The sequence below is a fragment of the Lepisma saccharinum genome, chromosome 10 (assembly GCF_977018435.1).
Source record: "Lepisma saccharinum chromosome 10, izLepSacc3.1, whole genome shotgun sequence".
In the NCBI taxonomy this organism is placed as follows: Eukaryota; Metazoa; Arthropoda; class Insecta; order Zygentoma; family Lepismatidae; genus Lepisma; species Lepisma saccharinum.
The window spans coordinates 84,713,434-84,738,340 of NC_139238.1; the positions used below are offsets into that span (position 1 = coordinate 84,713,434).

The window sequence follows — 24,907 nt, forward strand, 5'->3', positions numbered from 1 at the left end:
ATCTAAAATCCTTACCTTAAAATTAAAAAAGGGGTATGGAAAATAACTTTCCCAAAATATCTTTCAAGATATCAAACTCTCACGAAGAGGCATAAGCCATGTGACTTACAATTTGAAACAGTAGTTTAAAAACACCATGAAGGTATAATTTCAGATATTTGCCAGAAATTGCGCTAAAATGAAAATGTGAATTTTGGGAAAAATAACACCGTATAGTAAAAAATAAACAAAATAAACCAATTTAAAAAAAATAACAAAATATCAAGCTCCCTACGGATTAGGCATAAATGAAACAAGAATATCAGTTGTAATTTGTTGCATTAGTAACAGTGAGTCCTAACCTAATTTTTGGCATAATCACCACCGTTGTTCTGGCATTTGTCGTAGCATGGCACTAAATTTTGTATGCCCATGGTATATGTGTCTGACAGCAAAGACTGGAACTATCTCTACCGCAGTGTAGCTGTCGAATCCTTGCCCTGCCAGAAACCTCTTCAGTTAAACAAAGAGATGAAAGTCGGCACATTCAAGGCCAGGGCTGTACAGGAAGTGGTTCAAGATCTCTCACCTGAAGTGATGCAAAAGGCCCGTGTGTACTCCGCTGTATGGGGTTGTGCACATTCGATTGGCCTTCCGTGAATTGTCTGCACCATCGTTTGACCATACTATCACTCACGACGTCCGGTCTGCACACCTCAAACGATTGCTGGTGGCTCTGTGCCAAATTCTGAGCTTGCAATGTAGGCTACATCGCAGTGGGTGCGAGACTGTATGGGAGCTGCAATCTTTAAAATAGAACTGTCCTAAAACGGCTGCATTGCAACTGTACCAGATTACAGTTACATGCCACTTCTTCCTGCCTGCATGTGTGTGTGTCGCTCTCCAACCACTAGTGCTGTGTATAGGCACCATTGGAGCTTTTTTCAGGATTCACCTCGTATATGAACTTTCAGAACCTTTTATTATTACAGTGTTCCTGTTTTAATGTGTGGTTAGCTAAATCAGGTACCTATACAATGCAATTCTATAAATTCCTTGCATTAAATTTCTAATACCTACATACCCTTTTCATCAGCAATAATGGTATAACTGCATGTTGTCTGTTTCACAGTACTTCACTTGGATATACTGTACTGAAGCAGAAATCCCATTGATAATGTAAGGAAATATGACACTTTATTTTGTTCGATTCAATTGTTTCACTTATATGCAAGAGTTAAGTTGTGTGCTTCACAGAGAAGAGAGAAGTAGCTTTATGCATTGAAAAATGAATCCGCACTCATGGTTCTTGCAAGCAAATGATTCCAAACCTCAGTGGAAATATCAACATATAATACCGAGAATGCATAAGGAGACTGATAAATTACAAATTGCATTTCTTAATCATTCAATCTTCACTCTTATCTCACTTAGTCGTAACTTTAAAAATAATCAAGTATTTTATTTTAAACTTACTGCGGATGACAAAATTCCGTAATCCTTTCCTAGCTTGTACATTGTAATAATTTTCCAAATTCACTATTTTGCAGTTTGAATTCAAATCATAGAGAATAGAGAAATTAAGTCAATTTCATAGAAGAAAATATTGGTACTTAACAAAACCATACGTGGATCTGTATGAGTTTATTATTTCTATTTGCAAAAACATCGATTTAGTTTAGTTTGTAATTGTCAGGGAAAAATGTAAATTTTGTCCTGGAAAACCTGGAAAAGTCAGGGAATTTTATTTCTGCTTGTTTGTAGCCACCCTGTTGATGTAACTTGAAAGCTTCTCCACGTGCAGTCAACAAGTCTTCGATTTTTCTCGGAAAGGGGGGGGAGGGGGATTTTGTAATTATGAAGTCGCTACCACTCTTTGGTGTCAAATAGCGGAAATGTTACACTCGTGCATAACGTAAATCGTGTTTTCCAACCTGATGATAGAGGGGAGGGGGGGGGATAATGCTCGACCTTGTTCGTTTTGCATCGCACTTACAAGTGTGACGTAATATTTGAGAGGAAAGAATGTTTCAGTGCCGGAGAAGACAATACAATAAAATGTCACAGGCGTAAAACACCTGAAGCCAGGCAATAAAAGAACAAGGTCACACGCTCGGAAGAGTTTAATACTTTACACACCTCTAAGGCAGATAATATGGCTCTGCTTCTGAGCAGATAAATTCAACACATTACACATCATCCCTCTTTTGTTCAATCAATTCATTCGTTACAGCTTACTTTCGCAAGAGTTGCGTAAATTATAGAAAGCCTCTGACGTCATATCGAAAGGGAGGTTTGAATTTCGTTCAGTTCTTGACAGTTACATTTTTTGCCCAGTGGTGGTCCTTTGCATATGGAGCCGTCCTCACTATATCCTCTTTTTTATATAAATGGGTCTAACCTTTGATCTGAAAGAAAAGGGCAGTGTGTTTGAAAATTGTTAGGTAAAAGTAGTACTCGTAATGTAACATTCACTGCTAAAACCAAAATGTTCACCGAACATTGTAAAAACTCGCATATGAAAACAAAAGATTTTCGCGATGTTACGCACAATGAGTAAAATGTGGTGGTATTCGCGACAAACACTAAAAATCGCGCAAAGTATTAAATTTACATTATGTTGCAACGTAAGATGCATGGAAAATATGTCTAGTATAGTTAACGTGCTCACTTGGTTATAGTGTTGCCCACGGGACGAGACGGGACAGGCTTTTAAAAATTCGAGACGAGACGAGATTGACCATGTGCCATAAGACAAACGAATATTTTCGAGACGAGACAGCATCTCCACGAGACGAGACAGGCCAAAGTCTCGTCTCGTGGGCAACACTACTTGGTTAACGTGTAAGATCTGAAGCGAGATGCCGCCACGAACGTGGATGGGGATAAAGGCGAGTTGTTTTCGTCCAATCACACTCAACCTTCAGCCAATGGGCGCAACTGTCATTCTGCTCGTCTACTCCACGTGGAGTCCTTCAGCCAATGGGCGCAGCTGTCATTTTGCTCGTCTAGTCTACGTGGAGTCTCAACCGTGCAGTGAATTTGTTGGAGCTGGTGGGCGCGCTCTGTCGACTTCAAAGCCAGCCGCTCGTTAACGTAGCTAGCGCGTCCACTATATGATATTTTATCCACTTTTAAGCAATTCCAGACCAATCAATGTTACCTCAAGTAGGCAGGTTATAAGAGCATACAATACATTTGTTGGTAATGGGAAGGGAGTTGTTATATTTCCTCGAATCACTGGCGTACGCAGGATTTTTTCGGGGGGGGGGGGCAATTTCATAATTGCCATGTTTATCCTTCACCTTAAAGGTTGTAATAGACAAAAAAAATGTAATCGGGAGTCGTTTTAAAGCGGGGTTTCAGTTATTACTTTGCCCCCCCCCCTTTCAAGTTCTTTACTGCCTTTATTTGAAATTTTCGGAAGGGGCTGTAGCCCAATCAGCCCCCCTCCAATTCCTCGAATTACTTGATCAATCCACAAAAAGTTAATGCCCTTCTCATAATTCAGCGCCCTTAGATCTATAGGAAACTGCTACTTGTGTATCTAAAAAAAATTATTGTTTCTGCGCCAGCGTAGTTAACATAAATATCAGTGAGGATCATGGACGTCCGCAGGATTTTTTCCAGGGAGGGGCAAAGATGGTATTTTTTCCAGGGGGGGCACTTTTTCCCTAAAAAAAAACATTGGTTAATTTTGAATTTATGGTGTTCATGCAATAATTGCACATATTATTGTGGCTGGAATGCAATTATATGTGAGATACAAAATTTTTGGTTGACTTTCATTTTCCAGGGGGGGGGCGACGGCCCCCCCCCCCTTCCGGACGCCCATGGTGAGGATCCGTATTTTCCATCAAACCAAAACTAGGCGCCGCTCTGAAATGAGGGGGGGTATAGTTTTTTCTGAGTTAGGGCATAGATAAATTTCAGGAAACTTTATATTATTGAGAATGGCCACACTGACAAGTGGGCGAGATTTTTTGTCATCCAGGATTGTGTGCATCCAACTTTCTCTAGCTGTTCCCATGATGGAAAAAATTGTGCAAGGGCACGAACGACAGGTTTATTTGACACTAATGATCCTTTTTCCGTCTTTAACAATAAACAACCGTAGGAGGAAGCAGCAGTTCCATCATAATCGTGACAGTATAATACCACCATTATGATTTTGATATTGTGTCAGACGTTTCCTCTTGTTGCGTGGAACATTTTTGTGTGTGTAGTATGTCAAATGTTGACGAACATGATCTGTTTGAAGCTAACAAAGGCTAGGTTTTTGTTGCTCTTTTCTTAGCTTGCGTCTGCCAGGTTTCGCAGTGAACTTTAGTCTAAAAATATGGATAAAGAAAAGGGGTTCCTGTTTTTCATTCCTTGTTACTACGTGTAGAAATGTTGTGAGCAACAGCAAATTGTGAGAATTAATTTAGGTCTCATTCAAACTGATTCCTCGAAGGATGGTAGACAGTATTGTCAGCTATCTATATTGCACTGTTCATTAACTTTTCACTTATGTAAGTGTTCAATTTCTTTAGTGTTGACAAAATTGAGTTACCAGAGGATACCTAATGATATCAACAAACCTTGCTAAATATATATATATTTAAAACTCCTTATAGATCAGACGAGGTTTCTATAAGAGGGCACAAATGTTGCAGCTCCCAAATGTACTCGTAGTTATATCTTTGTATTAAATTCAAAAGTATTTAATGCATTGCATGAGGGTTTTACTGTGCCACAGTCTGCAGAGTGTAAACCTACACTAATTGCTGCAGAATATCAATGTGCCTCATTCTATTGGTATTAAAATCTTTTCCGAACTGGTTCGCTGAAACAATTCGACATACACTTCTCAACCAGAGTGGTTGCTAGTTTTTGGCACTTGGAAAACGGGAGGACTGGGTATGAATAATTTATTTTATACCCCAATTCTGCAAGAGTAGTTACTAAAATCCTCCTCAATGGAAAATTTTCAAATACCATATTGTTCGCAATTGTATGAATAAAAATGAACTTGTCATCATACCAGGTTGATAAATTCTGCAACATTGCACTTTGTCTCTTCAATCTAATATATTTTAAATTTTCTTTTTTAAAGAAAGAAAAGATGATAGAGGTACGTTTTTCCACAAGAAAAATGTTTTGAAACTAAATAAACTCGGCAAGGATCGTAGTTATTTCAAATGTTATCCATCATCTAAACCAGCATGAATATTAACTGAAACAAATGTTCGTAACAGTTGGTTTTTCTGACGCATGTTGCATGAAGTGTGAGACTGAGGTTTTGCTGATAGCATCCTTTACCCGAACCCTTTTTCTTTCAAATGCCCATATTTTTGGATGCTGCTTTTTGATGAATGTGCCCATTTTGACAGGTTCCTTTAATTCCAGGTGCTGTCTATGAGTGAGGAGCTTCGGCGAGCTCTGTATGCAACTCAGGCGTCTTTAGACCTGGAGGTTTTTGTTCCAGACCTCGTGGGCACATCAGAGATCTTCACAGAAGAACACAGGAAGAAGATCTGCAGGCATCTTCCTGCAAGAGCAGAAGGTAACGCATTGACATTGTGCATCTGATAACTTGTGTATTGTATCATCGGATGCAAATGGACTGTTACAGCTTTACTGAAATGAGAATGCTCCCCACACACTTGTGAACTGAAGTGCCCAGTCATTTGTTTTCTCTTCTCTTTTGTCTTCTGACATTGTCAACACAAGCAGCTGATTGCATCTCGCACTCCCACACTCCCTCCACTCACTGTTATAATTCAAGTACAGTGCCACAGGGGCATTCTTATCTTGGTCAAGCTGTCGTTTCCTGCTCCAGAGTTCAGGAGCACAACCATGTATAGCCATGGACACTTCTGGGTTGTAATAATTCTATTAACTTTCAATGTGATTGTTACAACCCAGAAGTGTCCAGGACTGTACAGTGTATAGATAAAATGAAATGAAAAACCAAAAATAGTAAAACTGTAAATACTATCTATTAAATCAGGTTACAGTGAACATTGAAATATATATTTGAATTAAAATATTGACATGTTGTAAATTAATTGTAGCAATCTTCTTTTTTTAGACTTAATTTTGTTAGGATTTTCTTTTGAAATTTTAGTTTGAATGAAATCCCCACCCCTCCCTGCCCCTCCAGGATCCTGCAGCTTCCATTCAAGGCACTGTAAATTTTCTAATTCACTGCTCTTCAGCTTGTACAATAATACATTTTGATTGAGGCCGTATACGTATATTTTGAATAAGTTTATTTTGGAGGTGGTTGAAGCCTTAGATGTTCTTGTGGTGATAAGTGTGTGTTTTAATTAATTTAATATTTTAGTAAAAACAGCATTTCTAGCTTTTCCAACAAATCAAAAGTGCTTGAAATTTGTTTTTGCTGCAGATACACAATATCATAGCAAAGTTAAGACCATGTTTTTAATAATGTGGCATGCTACTTCGAACAGCTGGTTATATCCATGTTCTCCAAAACTTTCTGATCTTGGATATGTTGTGATCATTTGACCCTGAAGTTATTTGGATTGCATACTGTATGACAGCATTTCACATTCACAGTATGTTGCAAACTTTTTACAGTTAAGAACATTATTGTTTGTTTTAGACCATCCCGATGGTATAGTGGTAACATTATTGCCTTGTAATGAAGGTGTAGTTTCAATACCTGGTGGAGGCAGTGGTTTGGATGGCACTTAACACTGTAGGTCCAGTCCCATTTAGCCTAACTGTGCATAAAGTGGACTCTTAGTATGTGTTTTGCTGCCTTACGTTGAAATCAGTAATGATTATGACTGAGCTGATACTACTTTGAACCGATACTAATACCACTACTGATACTGATTCTCACTGATATCAATACTTGGAAATTGTAACAATTCGAAGTAGTTCAGTATGTGTTTAAATTTTAAGGTGTGTTGTCATTGGAACTTTATTTTAGCAATCTACGAGACTTTAGCTTTGACATATTCGGGATTCTCATTTAATGACAAAATCCATTTCTTCCTACAATCTTGTTGCTAGAATGAAAACTATGCATTGAGGCATTCCACGAAAAGTGGTCCTACTCCGTGTAAATAAAAAAGGGATCAATCTGGAAATTATTGTTTTTAGTTGCATTAAGCTTTAAATGTTTGTGAATGAATATAATTTGCATATTTCCCCCAACAACAATTATTAGCGTATATGCTTCACATACAAATTAAGTCAAACTTTGCTATATTTTTAAAGCCACACACACAGTTAATGCTTTTCATGCATTCAGGCTATGTCGTCATACTGAAGTTTTTTTTCACTTCTTAGCAGGCACCACAAGTACTTAATACTTCTATGAAATCTGTTAATTATGAATAATTTAATCCAATTGAATACCTAGAACTTACATTTTATGTGTGAATGTCACACATGTAATGCTGGAATGTCCCAATTTGCATAATTTCCAGACAATGTAGACTCAGCGAAATTGTCGCATGGACTCCCATGAAATGCTCAAGACTTCAGAAAAGTATTGGCTCACCTCTAGTGATGATATTATAACTTCTGAAATGTGCATATAATGTGTCATGTGTATATCTTGTAGTGACATTTTCTGTAAATGTTGCAGGCTACTCGTGGACACTTGTGTTCAGCACTTCCCAGCATGGTTTCAGCCTCAACTCAATGTACAGGAAGATGAAAGTTGAAAGTCCCATTCTCATGGTGATAGAAGATACTCAACACAATGTAAGTACACTGTATCGAAGGGCAGGATCCAGTGTTACCTTGTAAATGACTAACTTAAAATAGATTCACCTGCGAAATGTAAGTTCTGAAGTTTAAACGCAAAGTAATAAGGAATAGCACACTTGGTTGACTCTTAATACTGTTCAATTGAAGCAGAAGTAAAGATAATATCAATGTAAATTAAGTAATTAATTGAAGCAACAAAATGAATCGAAGGTAATTATTAATACATTTTCCCAAGCTCTGAACACTTAGAGTTTTGACAGCAAGGAAACTTACAACTATTTAGTAAGGCAAACTGGTTGTTTCCAGACTAATTCTGTAAACTTGACCACACCGTATATGGTCAAGTATGGGTCAAAGGTTTTTTATGTGTTGCTGACTATATAAATGACAGTAGTTTTCTCCTATCACAAGGGTTTCTTGTAATTCAATATTTATGAACTCGCATAGCGTTGTATATGTTGTCCAACTTTAGTTTCATCCTCCATGGCAGTAAATAATTTTGAAGCTGCAATAAGCAGAGCTAAGCTAGTCATATGCAAATTAATGGCATGTTTAGTATTGTTTGTAAGCCCATAGGCTGTCAGTGTTTGGATTCACTGAAATAGCCTGTGTGTCTCTCATCCACAGATGTTCATGTCTTGTTCAGATTGTCGGACCATATCAGTTACATGGCAATGAGTTTGATGTAAACAATTCAAGTTCACTCTAATGTATAGGGTGATCCATAAAGAACACCAGATTTGAAGTTGCTATAAATTAATTTTATTTTTGAAAAAAGCACAAAACACATACCATTCTCTTCAGCAGATATTAAGGTTTAGACATGGAAAACAGTATCGGGCTTATGACCCCCCCCCCCCCCTACTAGCCCTACACGCAATCACTTGGTCCATGAAATCCACCATGACTCGATCACACATTTCCCCATCAAGTGTTTTGAGGACACGTCGAATTTCTTGCTTAAGTTGCAACAAATTTCGGGGTTTGTTCTGGTAAATTTGTGACTTGGTGTACCCCCACAAGAAAAAGTCACATGGTGTCAAGTTACAAGATCGAGGCAGAAAGGTTTGGTCTCCTCGCAACGAGATTATTCTGTCCGGGAACTTCTCACGGAGCAGATTGATTGTTTCTCCTGAAGTGTGGCAAGTTGCGCCGTCTAGTTGGAACCATACATTTTCGATGTTCATTTGATCCAAACGAGGACAAAGAAAATCAGTTAGCATTGCACGGTAACGAATTCCATTCACTGTCAGAGCATTGATATATTCTCCGGACTCTTTCCAATTATGATTCCTTCCAGTGTAGCAAACACTTCCTTCTGACTCAACCCAAGTAACCAAAAGTGGTTGGCCCAACGTTGGTTAAAAATAGCTTCTACTTTCATTAAAAAAAATATTATATTTTCAGTTTGTGCTGTGACTGAAATATTCGAAAAGAAGCACTGTTACATGTCATTTATTTTACACTCTAGAATTTGCAGCATACTCTTGAAAATTGTCTTAACATGAGAAAGTAGTTTTTAAAACTGATTTTGACTTACTTTTCCATGGTTGGGCAACCGTTGGCCCAATGTAAGACCAACTTGAATTTGCCAACAAATAAACCCAACCTATCCCATGCAAAAACTGAAGTTGGCCCAACGCTTGTGGTTACTTGGGAATGAGCAAACTAATTTATTAGTATAAAACCATTTCATTATTGCTTGGTAATTTTTATGGTCCCTCGGGATAGAAACATAATGTTGCTGAAAAGTTGGAAGAGATTGTTACTATTTTTAATGCTGTTAATTGTTTGAATCTGTAATAAATATTTCTTATTGTTCTAGGTATTTGGTGCCCTTACCTCATGTGCATTGACAGTCAGTGACCACTTCTATGGGACAGGGGAGTCCTTCTTGTTCACCTTCACTCCAGAGTTCCAAGTCTACAGCTGGACTGGAGACAACCTGTACTTCATCAAGGGGAATAACGAGAGCCTTGCGATTGGAGCTGGAGAGTAAGGGAATTTTTGTTTGCTTCAAGTGGTTGAAAATGTTTCGTGGTGCAATGATGTGAGAGGTCTTATAAGTCAGTAACCTCATTGATGTTAAGGCTTGACTGGACCTTTGGCCAACGGCAGAGCGGCTATTTTTGAATTTTCCTCTCATTTTGAAAAACCACCGTGATATTCCAAAATCTGAAAAAATTACGAGGGAGAGTAAAATAAAAACCTTAAAAGTTGGACAAAAATTACAGGACAGACTAATCAGCTGCAATTTACATGAGGCATCGACTGTTATTTACTGTTGACAAGAATTGACGTCTCACGTAATTATCTCTTTATGTACAACATTTATTTACACTTCTACCCTTTGCCATATATACATCGTTCCATAACAAATCCATTATCAACTGATCCGGGTTGCCTTTTGACCCATAACACAGAGAATTGCACTTATCAAGACTTCACTCTACGAGCGTACTATTTACCATAGCGCTAAACCGCCCCCACAGTTTATCACGCAGAGGTTGCATGCATTCGGCGCTTACTCTCTGTGTGTATCGATGCATCTAAAAAACTGTCTTAATCCATTGATGGACTGCCACTTTCTGCGATCTGAGAGCATAAGAGAGCACGTAACAGGTCGGAACCGGTATTTATACCTCCGACAAACGACCCGCCCTCAACCACCAGGGCAAGATCCTATTGTTACCTTTGAAACAGGGAAGCCGTTGAGGGAACCCAAACGTTGGCTTCCCTGACTACTGGGCAAAATGCAACCTAGGTCAGAGCATTTACAAAGTAATACACTTTTACATACATACTTTCCAATTTACAGCTGTGTGCGTAAGAACCACACAGCATTACAAAACAACCTCAAGGCTGCAACACTAATCAAATGAGCTTCACAACACCATTTTTGTCATTGTAAAGATGGTGTCTCCTGCATACACATACACCAGCGAATAGTAGTGTTTTCTTGCTCTCTGAAAACCTAAAACAATTATACATTCTATGGCAAATTAAATTCAATGCCTGAATGCATGCTTACCATGCCAGCAAGTTGACAAATAGAGGAGGAAGTTCGACAGTGGCCTCAGATCACACGCAGATGGGTGGAAAGACCTTTGTGGTGGCTCACAGATCCCAAATAGTCTTCTTCTTGAGATATACAGGCAATAACTCAGACTTGAAAGTATTTGTGGATCAGCATTGGGTCTATGCTAAAATGCTGCAAACTTGTGCAACTTTACATGCAGAAATCTACTAGATAAAAACAAATTAATTCATTTGACTGTTTCTCGTACATGTGCTTAAGAGTTCCTAAGGCATTCACGTGAATCTTCATGTGGTTTGCCTTCGCTGTTGCCTAGATACTCTCAATAGTTTTTTTTTTTTTTTTTTTGGAATATCATAGTGGGTTTCAAAAGGATAGGAAAATTTAAAAAACTGCTGCTGTGGCCAAAGGTCCAGCCAAGCCTTGACACAGAAATGAAACTAGTTTTCAAAGCTCTGTCTATATTCCAAATTCTTCAAAATGAGAGCTGTTCGGAATTCGGTAATATAAATTTTTTAAGTGAAGATTTTAATTTAACATTTTATTTCTGTGGGCATAGGAGGAATTGAACTGACAATCATAAGGATTGAAATGAAGCAGAGTTGATAGCTTAGAAACCTTGATTCAACTCATATTCTTCCCCTCAGTAAGAAACACAGTAAATGATAGAATGAAAAAAACCTTTTCCTTCATTGCGAGCATGGTTCAGTCATTTACTTTTTTGGTATCAAATATATTATTTTGATCATCACAAAATCTTTGACTGTTGTATTTTACCTCACTTTTATATCTCCCTAAATTAATTCAAACAATGCAGATGAAAGATGCATAATTTATAGTGGCCATCAATACAAGTAAGATCAAAAATCCATATTACATGCTCATAACAATTTGAAGAGTGAGATATATATGTCCAAGCAGTGAAGAAATGCAGTAGTCACTTCTGAGTGAAGTAGCATGTCTGTAAATAGTGTCCAGGCATTTCCACTTTTTTTCCTAGTAGCCCACCAGTCAAGTGCAGTACCCAAGGTAATATACCATAACTCACCAGGGTAGGACTAGTGTTAAATCTTCTTTTATTTATTTATTTATTTATTTATTTATTCATAGAGCTCAACAGGCCGAGCCCAATTATAGTGCTCTAATTACATAATATTACTACAATAAATTCAGTGTTCCAGTAATACTATTTTTTAAATTGTATAAACTCATTGCAAAAATATCAATTGTGTTATTTACACATGAAATTGTGTTGAAAGAGTTGCACGCTCTCCACACCGGAGAGGTAGAAAGGATTGAAGTTTTCGCTCTCTGGCAATGAAAGATTTTGTGCTTGGGGCGTGTTTTGGAACTGGGAACATTAAACGACACGGCTGACAATAAGTTGGAATCGTCTATTATACCGTTAATTACTTTATACAGAAAGAGCAGGTCATTTACTTGTCGTCGGAGTGCTAGTTTGTTGAAGTTGGTCTCTGAGACTAGATTATCGTATGAATCGAATGCTGGATATTCTCCACAGGCTTTGAATTTGAGATATCTAAGAAACTTGGACTGAATACGTTCTAGTCTATGAATTAAGTTTATTTGAGTGGGATTCCAGATTACTGACGCATATTCTAGTTTTGACCGTACGAGGGAATAGTAAAGTATTTTCACTGGTTCTATTTTCGTGAAGTCGTGGCTTGATCGGATTATAAAACCTAAGTTTCTGAAAGCGTCGTTAGTAACAGCTTCAATATGCTTATTAAATTTGAACTTGGTGTCGAAGGTCACTCCAAGATCTTTAATTTCATTTTTGCGCGTGATTTGTACATTTTTAATACGGTATGGAAACACACAAGATGCTTTGCGTTTTGTGTAAGTGACTACGCTGCATTTTGTTGGGTTAAGATCCAACTTGTTACTTTCACACCAAGAGATCACTCTGTCTACATCTTCCTGCAGTTTTAAACAGTCTTCAGAGGTAGTTATTTCGTGGAAAAGCTTAAGATCGTCGGCGAAAAGCAACTTTTGAGAATTTTGTATGCAATTGGGTAAGTCGTTGATAAGTAATAAAAACAAAAGCGGTCAAAGATTGGACCCTTGGGGAACACCAGAATATGGTGTGAAGGGGCAACTTTTGATTTTCCTGTATATTACAGTTTGCGTTCGATCGGCTAAATATGAAGCAAAGAAATTTAAAGTATTAAGTGAAATATTGAATGAAGCAATTTTCTGTAGTAATATATCATGATCAATTTTGTCAAATGCCTTAGTAAAATCGGTGTATATTGCATCGACTTGTCCTGTGTTATTTAGTACATTGCATGCGTAATGGGTAAAGTTAGCTAAGTTTGTTACGGTAGACCTCTTTGGAGTAAATCCATGCTGATAAGGAGAGATAACTGGATTGACGTGTGCTAACATCCTCTTGTAAATGATTTGTTCAAATATTTTAGCAAGACTAGAAAGGATTGCTATCGGTCTATAATTTTCTAAGCTTGATCTTTGGTGAGACTTGGGGATAGGACCAGTGGCGTGCCCAGGGGGGGGTTGGTGGGGGTTAAAACCCCCCCCATTGGTTTCGTCATTTAAAAAAATTCAAAGCAGAAATACATTTTATTTCATAAATCGCCATTATTGTAAAATGTTTACATTTGGCAATGAGAAATGTATTTGCTTCTTCAATTACTTTTGATAATATTGGAGTTGAGTGACAGCAATGCACAAGCATTCATTCATTCCTTAGTCACTGAAAAGGAAGTAGAATTTGCTTCTCAGTATGGTCAAGAAAAGAGCCGCAACCCTTGGAATGCGAACTGAAGGAATCCCTCCTCCCCTTTCTTTCACCCTCTTAGGAGAATGACCCTCCCTTTCCTGTTACGACAGTGCTGCTAACTTCCCTTTTCTTTCTTTTCCCTTCTTATACCATTTATGCCAGCAGAGCAAAGTTCTGTGAGATTTGAATCACTACAATTAGTAGGCAAAGTAAGTCAAAATCTTATTTCGCACCTGGATGCATATTTATTTCAAAATATCGATAATTATAATAATAATTGTTGCAGGCAGTAGCGAGGCATGGTTTTATGAAGGAGGCAAGCGATGTTTTGTACAATAGCATGCCGGGAGGGAGGGAGGGATGCGTTATATAGCGCAACTGGCCCAGTCAGTTTCATAAACAAAATAAAAGCAATTAATATGCCAAAATATTATACGTTTTACTCTTGTGCTCTTTACAAATTAGATATTTTTTTCTCAACCAATTTCCAGCCTTCAGTTTATTGAATTTTCTTGTAACATGTGTGAAAGATCTCACTTGAATTTGTGCGTAAATAATTTAGCAGTTGCCAACACTACTGACACTGACACTACTGGTTGCTGTCAACACTGGTGACGTAATTTGAGCTGGACCAAGTTGGATGCATGTTTCAGACATTCGACCGCCCGGTATCTTTGTCCCAAGTCCTGGTGTTCTCTGGGGTTGTAGCGAGTTGCAGTCTGCAAGGTAGCAAGTTGAAGTGGTTGTGTTGTGTGTTACGTTTCTGCGTGTGTAATAGATTTTTGACGTGGAACTAAAGATGGATAGAGAAAAGAGGAGAAATACGTATTAGATTATTTCCAAAAGAAACAAAAAATGGAAGTTGAAGCGTCACCTTCCACAAATAGAACGTCAGAAAAGGTCGATTTAAGTTCAGAGGAATTCCATCCGAATTGCGAGAGTGAAACGTGCGAACTTTCAGACTCTTGATATTCAACAAGAAGGCATAACAGAAGATATTGCAAACCTTGTTGCAACACTATGTCAAGGAACTGTCGAGGTAAGTGACGTTCATTATTTGATAGCAGATATATCCATAGACGGATTTAGAATTGTTTTTCTGGGAGGGCACAGCATGTGCTGTAAGCATACAATCGTGTGTGTGCAGGGGAGGGGGGTGCCCGCGTGTGTATGTCTGGAAGACGTGTGTAGGATGTCACCCTATATCACCAATAAACTTTCGCAGGGCGAGAGAACATGAAGATGAACAAGTTCCCTCAATGATTTCAGGGGCCTCACCGATGGTGGTGTAATCAAAGAGGTCCTGGGTTTGATCCCCTGTGAAGGTGCATTGCACAGTGGTACGTATCCCGATTTAAACTTTAAGTCCAGTCCCGATTAACGTATCTGAATATAAAATGGACTTTACAATCATTTACTTTTTGTTTTGTTCACGAACCCTCGGAAAACGATAGATCCACCAAGGCATTTGAAACCCTGGCGTCGGAGCAGTGGCACTAGTGTCGCTAGTTAAAGCCACGGGGAAGCCTGTGGTTCACGTATTTTCCGAGGTCCCAGAAAGCTTGGTGCTACTATACAGTGTATATGTATGCAACCACATTATAAAATCAGTTTTATTATTTTGTAGGAAAGGGATAAAATTTGTATTACGACACGGGATAGACTAGATAGGCATCCTATTAACTGTAAATATTCCTTACAAATCTTCTGAATATTTCTCTTATACAAACGCAACAAATACAATAAGTAATATACGTGTGCAGTAATAAATTCATTTTCTGAAAGCATCTTTTCTGGCATCAGTGGTCGAAGTAGGTGATGCTGCCTCCAGTTAAGAAAGTTTCACAAATCATACCCCCAATTAGAATAATTTTCATATTGAGCATCCTCCACCTACTGTATTGTCTCCATGTTGATCCATACAAGGATGTACCCCATCGTATTTCCAAAATCGATCAAATATCCCCTCCCTTTTCGGCTACGAATTTCTATTTCGAGCACTGTCTGGCGAGATTTTGTCGGGCTCAGTGACAGATCCTGTGGTGCGGTACTGGGCTTCGGAGGGGAAGGGGGGAGTGGCCCCTTCAACAGTTGGTTTTGCAGTTCCATAACGTTAACATTATACACAATTCCTCTCCATAGACCTAATATGAAAATGAATATGACACATTAATGACACTGTAGTAGAAAATGTTAATTACTGAAGGGGTTCGTATTTGTTTATCGACTGTCAAACAAATGTTTTGACCAATAATATAATAATACAATGCCAAAAATGTACACAATATTTAGCAAATCCATCTCCACAACAAGTACAATGTTGATTGAATTGATGTTTTAAATCCACTTTATGCACAGTAAGGCTAATAGGGACTGGGCCTAAAGTTTAAAGTGAGATCCGAACCACTATTAGCCTCCACCGGGTGGGTATTGAACCTGGAACACCTTGATTACAAGGCGACGACGGTCACACTGAAATGAAACTGTGGTATCGTCATCTTGCAGCAATGAAAAGACGTCCAGTAAATGCTCTTGAAGCAATTGATATATGCATTGAAGTAATATTTCCCTGGGTAAACACACGTTTGCGCATATTATGTACAATCCCGGTAACAACAACATCAAATGATAAATCATTCTCAACTTTGAGACGGTTGAAGACCTATCTTTGAAATACCATTTGCGAAGAAAGATTAAATGGGTTAGCTGCTCTGAACATTCACCGGGATATAAAAGTTACTTGTGACGACATATTGTCAGAACTCGCACAGAAACCTCGATGCCTAAATTTCAGAATTTAAATTGTTGAACTATGGTACCTTATTTATTACTGTCTTTAAGACATCAAATAGTCTTAATCTCTTTAGTGTTGTTACAATGTTGAGTGTACATTTTTTGTTTAAAAATTATATTTGAGCAATTAAATATAAAATATTAATAATTTGGAAATATTGAAGCAGGTGCTTTTATATGATGCAATAAAAACATGAAGCATCCATAGCAAATACATTGATTGCGTTCATTGGGGTAAAATCCAAGTATAATAATTATCTAATTTATTACAAGAAATTTGACCTGTGAACTGGAAAATGTATTGGATTCATAACCCCCCCCCTTACGAAAATCCTGGGCACGCGCCTGGATAGGACAGACGGACGATGTTTTCCATCTTGAAGGAAAAGTATTGGTATCAATGGAAAGGTTAAAAATTTGCAGCAAGGGATATTTTAAAATATCGCAACATCCTTTAACTATATATGGTGGTATGTTGTCAGGGCCGGTCGTTGATTTGGATTTCAAATTCTTGATGGCAGCTTCTACTTCGCTTACGCGGATGTTGCACAAAGTGAAAATATCAAGTTGTTCGTTAGCAATTCCTATTTTCAGATTATTTACGTCATATTTAGCTCTTTCGGCTGCGTACACAGAATGAAAGTAAGTTGCAAAGGCATCCGCGATGTCATTTTCGTCTGTTAATATGTCTGCGCCGACTTTAATAGCTTCACAGTTTTGATGGGACTTTTTACTTTTGATATAGGACCAGAATCGAGTAGGGTCCACACTTATCTGGTCTTCAGACTGTTTTATGTAATTAGTGTAAGCTACAGTTATGTCTTTCTTAACCTGTGCGCGAAGCTGAAGAAATTTTTCTCGGTGATATTCTTTGTTTGCAATACTTTTCTTCCATTTTAACCTATGGTAAGCTTTAACTTTAATTCTTTTCACTACAGCAGGCGTAAACCAGCAAGGATATGCTGAGTTCTGTAGTTTTTTAAGGGGAATGCATTGATCAAATATGCCATAAATTAATCTGTACAAAATGTCGGCAGCTTCATTTACGTTAATGGCGCTATTTACTGGCGTCCAATCCGTTTCTGAAACTAAACTGAAGAGTTTTGAATAGTCGGCTTTCTTAAAGTTGTATGTGGAAATGTTTTGGTTTGACTTTTTATTTGATTTTACGGAAAGGCATTGGATCTCAGTTATTATTGAGGGGTGATGTGTGTCTTCCGGTAGGAGAGGGTGCAACTCTCTGCTTACATCTACGTTACTAACATTCGTTAATATAAGGTCAAGTAACCTATTGTTTACATTTTGAATATTGTTTACGTTTCTGAGAGCATGGTAAGACATAAAAAGTTGTAGATCTTGACACACTGGCGTAAGACTTAATAAATCAGCGTCCACACTTGTAATTTCAGGTAAATTAAAGTCACCACAGAATAGTATTTTATCACCTGGCTTAGTATGGGTTTCAACAAAGTCGTAAAATGTGTCATATAATGCCTTAGTTGATTTGGGGGGGAAGTACACAACACCAATATAGAGAGGAAATTTCTTGTTAAGCAATACTTTAACTAAGATGGAGTCAGGCTGTTGCATCGGTTCACCCACCAAAAATGACGAATGGTCGTTTCTTACAGCCACAAGTGCACCACCTCCACTCACTTTGCCACTAAGGTCACGGCTTCGATCACATCTGTACACAGTGTACCGAGAATCAAAGTATTCGGAACTCAGGTGAGACGACGTTAGCCACGTTTCATTAACACACACTACGTCCAGATTGCGGCTCAGTACGTTCTCATAAAAAGGCCTACTCTTGTTTCTCAAACTGCGAACATTTTGATAATAGAACGTCAAATAGTTATGAGCATTACTTGCTTGGGAATGTGTAGAGATGACGTCACTTTCTAATCTTACCTCACTACGTAGCTGCACGACGTCTTCCTTCTCCGGATTCCAAAGATCCTACCTGCTTTCCTGGTTCCTGGCAGTCGGGGTCCTTTGGGAACGCCTCGGGTGTTGGTGACCGTTTACATTTCTGGGAGGGGGAGGCTTCGATGTGCTGCTCGTTGTCTCCGTCGCGGGCTTCGAACTTCCGTTCCGCATGGATGATTTTGTTTTGGGGTGGTTGGTCACCTCGCTGTAGGATTTTCTATTTCTGTACCCTGGTTCTTGAGGGGGTCGGGAGGAGGAGACAGGGAGTTCAGCGCCGGCCGGGGCCTTCGACGTCGACGGTTCCTTGGGCGATCGAATGGTGTGGGTGGATGGATGATCGGAGCGTAGAGGTTCCTTCACTCCACTCGAAGAAAAAGGCACTTCGCTACACTCCACAGTAGATGAAGCGTTTGGATTCACTTCTGTGTTTTGGTGCACCTCTTCCGTGGTCACAGGCGGCAGTCCGTTAGCATCCAGATCGCTCAACGTATATATTTTACCCTCGATGTAAAGTTTGTCGTACCTCATTGTTGCATGGAGATTGTTTTCTCTGGCTTCTTCCATGTATTTCCACAACTCGCTGCGGATATCGCGAACACGTCTAGAGTAGTCGCCGGAGACACGGATACCAGTTCCACGAAAGGAGCGCGCACGAGCAAGAACGGTTTCTTTTAATTTGTAATTTGAAAACTTTACAATGATGGGTCTGTTGTGTCCCGATCCCAGTCTGTGCGCCCTCGCTATGTCGTAGTCAGATGTGTCGATCTCCAGAATGTTCCACAAAGCGTCTCTCACGAGCCGCTCAGAACAGTCCCAAGATTCTCCGAACGTTTCACTAAAACCGCGGAAAATTAAATTGTCCCTTCTTGACCGGTTTTCCAAGTCATCCAATTTAAGTTCGCAGAACTGTAGTTTAGTTTTCAACTCCGCATTTTCGTTTTTGAGGCAATTTATTTCTGTTATTAGCCGCTTAATATCGCTCTGAGCCATTGCTGTTGTTTCAGTCACCTTGTCTAGCTTGTTGTCAATAGAATCCAATTTTGTCGCAATGTCCTCCATTGTATAAGGTCCAGGATTTTGCTCGACACCAGAGATAATTAAGGCAATCGCAACGACAATGCCCACGAAAAACATGCTGGTTGCATTTGAGCTGTTCCGCACGTTCATCACTAACGCCGACCACTTCTTAGCTCCTGCATTCCACAATCCTATGGCACAACGCCACTGCACAAGAGAATTCCCCATCTTGTCACGTCTTTGACATGTCTTTTGAGCCACACATAATATGTCTTAAGACCAGAGACTTATCTAGATATATATTTTGGAGGTGGTCTGAACCAAGTGTCGCAAAATAATAATAATAATATTAATGATAAAGACTATATAACGGCACATATTTGTTATCTAGCTTGCATGTAGTTAACATCACCAAAATTTGTACAAAAACAACTGTCCTGGGAAGGATGTTAATGTCAAAGGGTTAAAAAATTGAATATTTATTGCATATCAAAAAATGCAAAAAAAGTTCCTGGTAATATTTTATGCATATTATTATAAGTAGTAGTAAAATCTTGTATGGATCATCTTTGCTATTGTCATTCGGTCATACAATCCGAATATAATCCTTGCCTTGCAATAAGTTGGGAAGAAATAAATAACCCTTGATTAAACAAGTATATTTTCATGATTTAATTCTTAGTTATTTTATTGTTTTCATTCTTTAATTTAAGAACTTAGTAAGTCTTTGGGGGGGGGTCCAGCCTCCAGTCCCCTAAATACATCCTTGCTTAAGATGACACATCTTTCATTTGAAGGGGAGGGGGGTGACATGAGAAGATCTGAGAAAAGTATGCTAGTGTTGTTTATTGTTGTAAGTTTGGATATTTATTATTTATTTAACAGAATATTCTAAATGCAGCATTAGCTATTGGAATATACTAACAAGAGAAAATAACATAAAGTAAAATTACATATAGTAAAGTGACATACACATTTTCACCCAACAGCCTTCGAAAATATGCCTGATTTAAAAAAAGAAAGTCTTATTTGGTTTGGTAGATTATTATTATATATTGGACGGTTTGTATTTGGAGCAGGGAATGCTGTGTGCTTGGTTCAGTGTCCGAAGTCTATTTCTGGGAGTAAGTGCTGGCTTGTTACCTTTGACTTTTATGCAGGAATATGTGATTTGCCAATTTGTGGTATTTTGTTTTCAAGAATTCATTACTTTTGAACTGAAAACTCATGAAATTCACATTAAATTCTAAAATTTCGTACTAATATACAGGGTATTAATAAATTCTGGAACCAATGGCAAAAATGAACAAAAAAATGCACTAAAACTTGTTTTAATAAAATATGTATCTACAAAACATGTTCGGACATGTCCACCATCATATTCCACACACAGCTGAAGACGTTTGATCATATTCCCTTGAAAATGCTCAGGCTATAGTAATACGTTCGCAAACATGTTCCAGATTTCTGACTTTCACCTGTGCCTTCAGAATACCCCAGAGGATCAAGTTTAATGGATTTAGGTCAGTTGGCCATGGAGCCCATTCCATCTATCCTCTCTCCTGCCTGTCCATTTTCCAGGGAATGTTTCGTCAAGGAAAAAAAGATCCTTTGGTTCCAGACTTCATGAACACCCTGTATAATATATCAAACCTGCTCTACGTTTTGGGATAGGAGGTACACCCAACGGCAAAAGAAACAGTAGGCAAATTGTCCACCATTTTCATTTGGTCTGAATTACACAATGCGATGAAGATGAATTGAAATAAAGATGTCAATAAGCAGAGAACAATGCCTGCTTCGAACCATCATAGTTTCATTCCTTAAAACAACACAGGATGTAGAATACAAAAGTAATGAAAATATCGGTGCAAAATTGGTTTACCATTATCTTAGCCGTTGACTGTACTACATTTGCTTGTATTCAAGACGCAACTTCTGGAGAAGTAACATATTCCTCTCTCTACTTCCAGTGGCAAGTTTGGTATATGGTTAGATGGAGACTTGTACCAAGGGCGAACACAGCCTTGCACAACATACGGCAATGAAGCGCTAGTGCCAGAAGAGGACTTTGTTGTGAAAACACTAGAGTGCTGGGCATTCCTCTGAATGGGAGGTTAAGAGAAACGGACATGCACCCCCATTGAAAGCCAGGTTCCAGACCTCACGCCACAGTTTTTGTCAGTGGACCATGAAGATCTACTCCAAACAATTTCCACTTCGCCAGCCCTTTGTGTGAAAGGGCACGACTGTTTGCGGAGAAGAATTGACTAGACAAGCCAGTAACGATGCATTTTTACGTTAACGATGCTGAATTGCTGGTTGCGAGAAGAGGTCCGAAGTTGAAGACCTGAAAGGTGATCTTACTTTCCTTGCCGGAAAGGAACTTTTTTTTCTCAGAACAAGAAAAGGAATTATAGCAATGCTTATGCATATTTTTTTTTTGTTTTGTTTAAGATGTAACTAGTTTTTTAATGTCTGCTTAACAGATGCTCAAAATCTTCCCATAAGTGGATGTTTGAATGGTGAGAGTTTTGGTATAAATGAGTGGCTGTTTGAAAAGAAAGTGTTGAATTATCTGGTTTTATTTTTTCGTATGTTTTGAAACATATGAAATGTGCAGTATTGTAGCCCATATGGAAAAAGTTATACAGCATCTGTAAACGTGACCAAAAATATAATTTGTTCTTATATATAGATTCTCTGTATAAAAGTTACGTTCTGATATTATTTTTCTTCTCCATGACATTTTGTTTCAAAGTTCTGCTTTTTATTGTGCTTCACTTAGATTATAGATGAAGTGGCAAGCACATGTAATATGTATTAGAACAAAAAAGAAACTGAACAGTAAATGTTACACAATTTAAAGATACAAGTGAACAGAATTAGTGTTGATAAATGTTAATATGTGTATGTACACACACTTATACATTTTGTTCTTTACTTTTGTATTTAGTAAAAGAAAGAGAAACCTCACATTGCGAGAACAAAATTAGTGTCTTTGAATTTCGTTAAGAGACTCAAGACACTCGTTGGTGTGCATTCATATGTGGGAATGCAAATATGTAAAAGAAATAGCGTCTGTTTCAGTAAGCATAATGTGTTGTATTTACACACAAACACAAGAGTATATTTGTGAGAGAGAGCATGCTTATTTTTCTTCTCTAGTGGAGAAGCTAACTAGATGTGGTACCTTAGCGAACCTTGTCTTTATAAAAAGGAGGATTCAAGGATTTTGAAGCTTCCCGATTCTGCAGTGTGTTACATGTGTGGCATATGTAGAATAGTAAATATATTTATATCATAAAAGCAGTGGACTGGAATGCTAAATGCTTACTAGCAGAGCTAGTACCTGGATGTCTGACTTTTTTTTTTGTATATAAACACACCACATATATCAACTAATGTTCTTCAATGTAGACGTTTGTGGTTATTAGAAGAAGCAATAATCTGTTCTTATTTGGTATCTGAGATTTTTGCCTAAGGTCCTCGGTTTCTCTCTCTGTAAAAAACGATGAAGAACTGAAAAAGAACTTTGGGTCAGTATTGTTGTTTTTAATATAGAAAATAAGTTTTGCCTAATTTATACAAATAATTTCTAGCTGAAAGTAGACCATTTCAGTCTCGAAACAGTTCGGTGTAGCTCACTAAATCTTTTGATGTGCGTGAAGCATGTTTAGTGCTAGAGCGTGAACTTACTTTTAGAGTAATGGAAAAAAATGAAAAAAGCTTCATTCATTTTGTTTAATGATGTGTTTCTAATGTGACAGATAGTCATAGCGATCTATTAAATATGTTCACATGATCAGAAAAGTCATTGTCCCTAACACAGTGTGTAAGTTGAGCCACAGCAAATTATTAGTTAGGAGTTTGTTTTCCTTTGGAATTTATAAAAGCAACTGTGGCATTAAACTTCGCAGTTATATTGTTGTGGTGTCAGATCATAGCTGCACAGAACTGTCGTTCTTCCATGTTGCTTTGCAAGAAACTTAGTATTTCGTTGTAACATATGCACCTGTGCGCATATTTGTATCAGTTCTTCGATAGGAAAATTGTTATTTATGACAAAGGAGCAAATTGTAGTAAACACATTGGAGTTAGATCGGTGTTCAATGTTATTTTGTTATTCTCAAATCATATGTGGACATTTTTTTAGAAAAAAGAAACATAACTGTGTACAGTCCGCGACAAATGTTTGATTATTCAGCAATAGGAAAGACACATTGCCATAGTTGTGCGAAATATATTAAGTGAAATATAAGCATCAAATTAAGGGGAAGCCATTTTTTAAATATCTTAACGTAGACTGTGTTTCAGGCAAGTGAAATGTTGCCTATGTGGAAATAACAAATTATTTACCTTTACTTGGAGTTTCTATTTTACCTAATACAGAAGAGATATATTAATATGAATTTTGAGCAGACATTCTAAATTAGTGTAAACTTAAAAATAAAGATTAATCACAATTACTAAAACTATTAATATTTTCTATGGCTGAATAGAGGTTGTGAACATTTATCTCTCACTGTGCAAGAATATTAACATAAGAAACACTACCGCAGTTGCTATTTGACGTATCTCAGATGCCAAGTTATTTCTGATAATGTACTTTCCTGAGTTAGGAACTCATCTACCCTGTCAATTAGATTATGGTGCCTGCAATCTTCAGGGAACAATACTAGATTTTAAAAAATTCCATTCAAAATTTTTGACCTGGAAAAATATAAAGAAATTGTAACAGATTTCTAGGTCCTTATCAACGTAATGCAACATGTAATAATAATATATGTATATGCTAAGCTACTAAGAAACAGACGGGGGGTGAACTGATGTTTTTGTGCACTTCACAAGAGCTTCTCTAAGTAAACTAAGCAGCCTATTGTAAATGAAGTTCTTTTATATTGTTTAGTGAAATAAGAAAAAAAAGTATTTACTGTAGAGAGCATAGACTTGTATGTTCAATTTGTGTGAAGAGTTGTACAAAGTGTATATAATAGATAACTCTATATTAGTTACCACTTAGTGACTATATGAAGCGTTGTGTTATTGGTGGGAAAAATAAAAAATGACCATGAGGTGTTTATTTAGTCTTTTTATTATATGTGGAAATCACCATATGATCCAATCCTACATACCAATGCGAGCGAATCAGTTTTTGAAAATTTCTTTCAAAAAACAGCTACATCCCAAATTCTGAGAAATTAAATCTGCTTAGAATTTACTTCTACAGCATTCATGTGAATCTTCGGGTTTGCTTTCACTGTTCTAGGATATCTGTGATGGACAATAGGCCTACGTGTCTACAAAACTATCAATAATATCTAGACAACAACGAAAGCAAACCATGTGTGTTCTAGAAGAAATTTAAGCAGATGCAGTTTTTCAGAATTTGAAATACCATATCATAATGTTTTTTCCAAAGGAGAGGAATTTTCAAAAACTGCTTAGCTGATGCAGGCCAAAGGTCCAATAGATCCTTAATGTGACTTACTATGTGCAATTGTTTGTAATCTTGGTACATGTTTATTTGAAATTAAAGTAACGTTCTTTTAGCTGTTGGTCAGTGAAATCATCTGTTAAAGAGCAATGGCCTGTAGTATTATGTGGATGTGAAACTTGGTCCCTTACATTAAAAGAGGAACATAAATTAAGAGTAT

The 24,907-nt window shown here is 37.7% G+C and overlaps 1 protein-coding gene across 13 annotated transcripts in view; it reads left to right on the top strand.

Annotated features, from left to right (window-relative positions):
* Window positions 1–24,333, top strand: part of mtd (TLD domain-containing protein mustard) — a 652,551-nt gene extending 628,218 nt beyond the window's left edge. For all 13 annotated transcript variants that reach the window (XM_083130051.1, XM_083130056.1, XM_083130052.1 and 10 more), the window contains 4 exons: window positions 5,371–5,527; window positions 7,589–7,707; window positions 9,539–9,708; window positions 21,224–24,333. In XM_083130051.1, coding sequence (XP_082986177.1) covers window positions 5,371–5,527; window positions 7,589–7,707; window positions 9,539–9,708; window positions 21,224–21,359 — 582 coding nt within the window. In that variant the 3' untranslated portion in view covers window positions 21,360–24,333. The remainder of the gene's footprint in view (window positions 1–5,370; window positions 5,528–7,588; window positions 7,708–9,538; window positions 9,709–21,223) is intronic.
* Window positions 24,334–24,907: the final 574 nt, after the last annotated feature.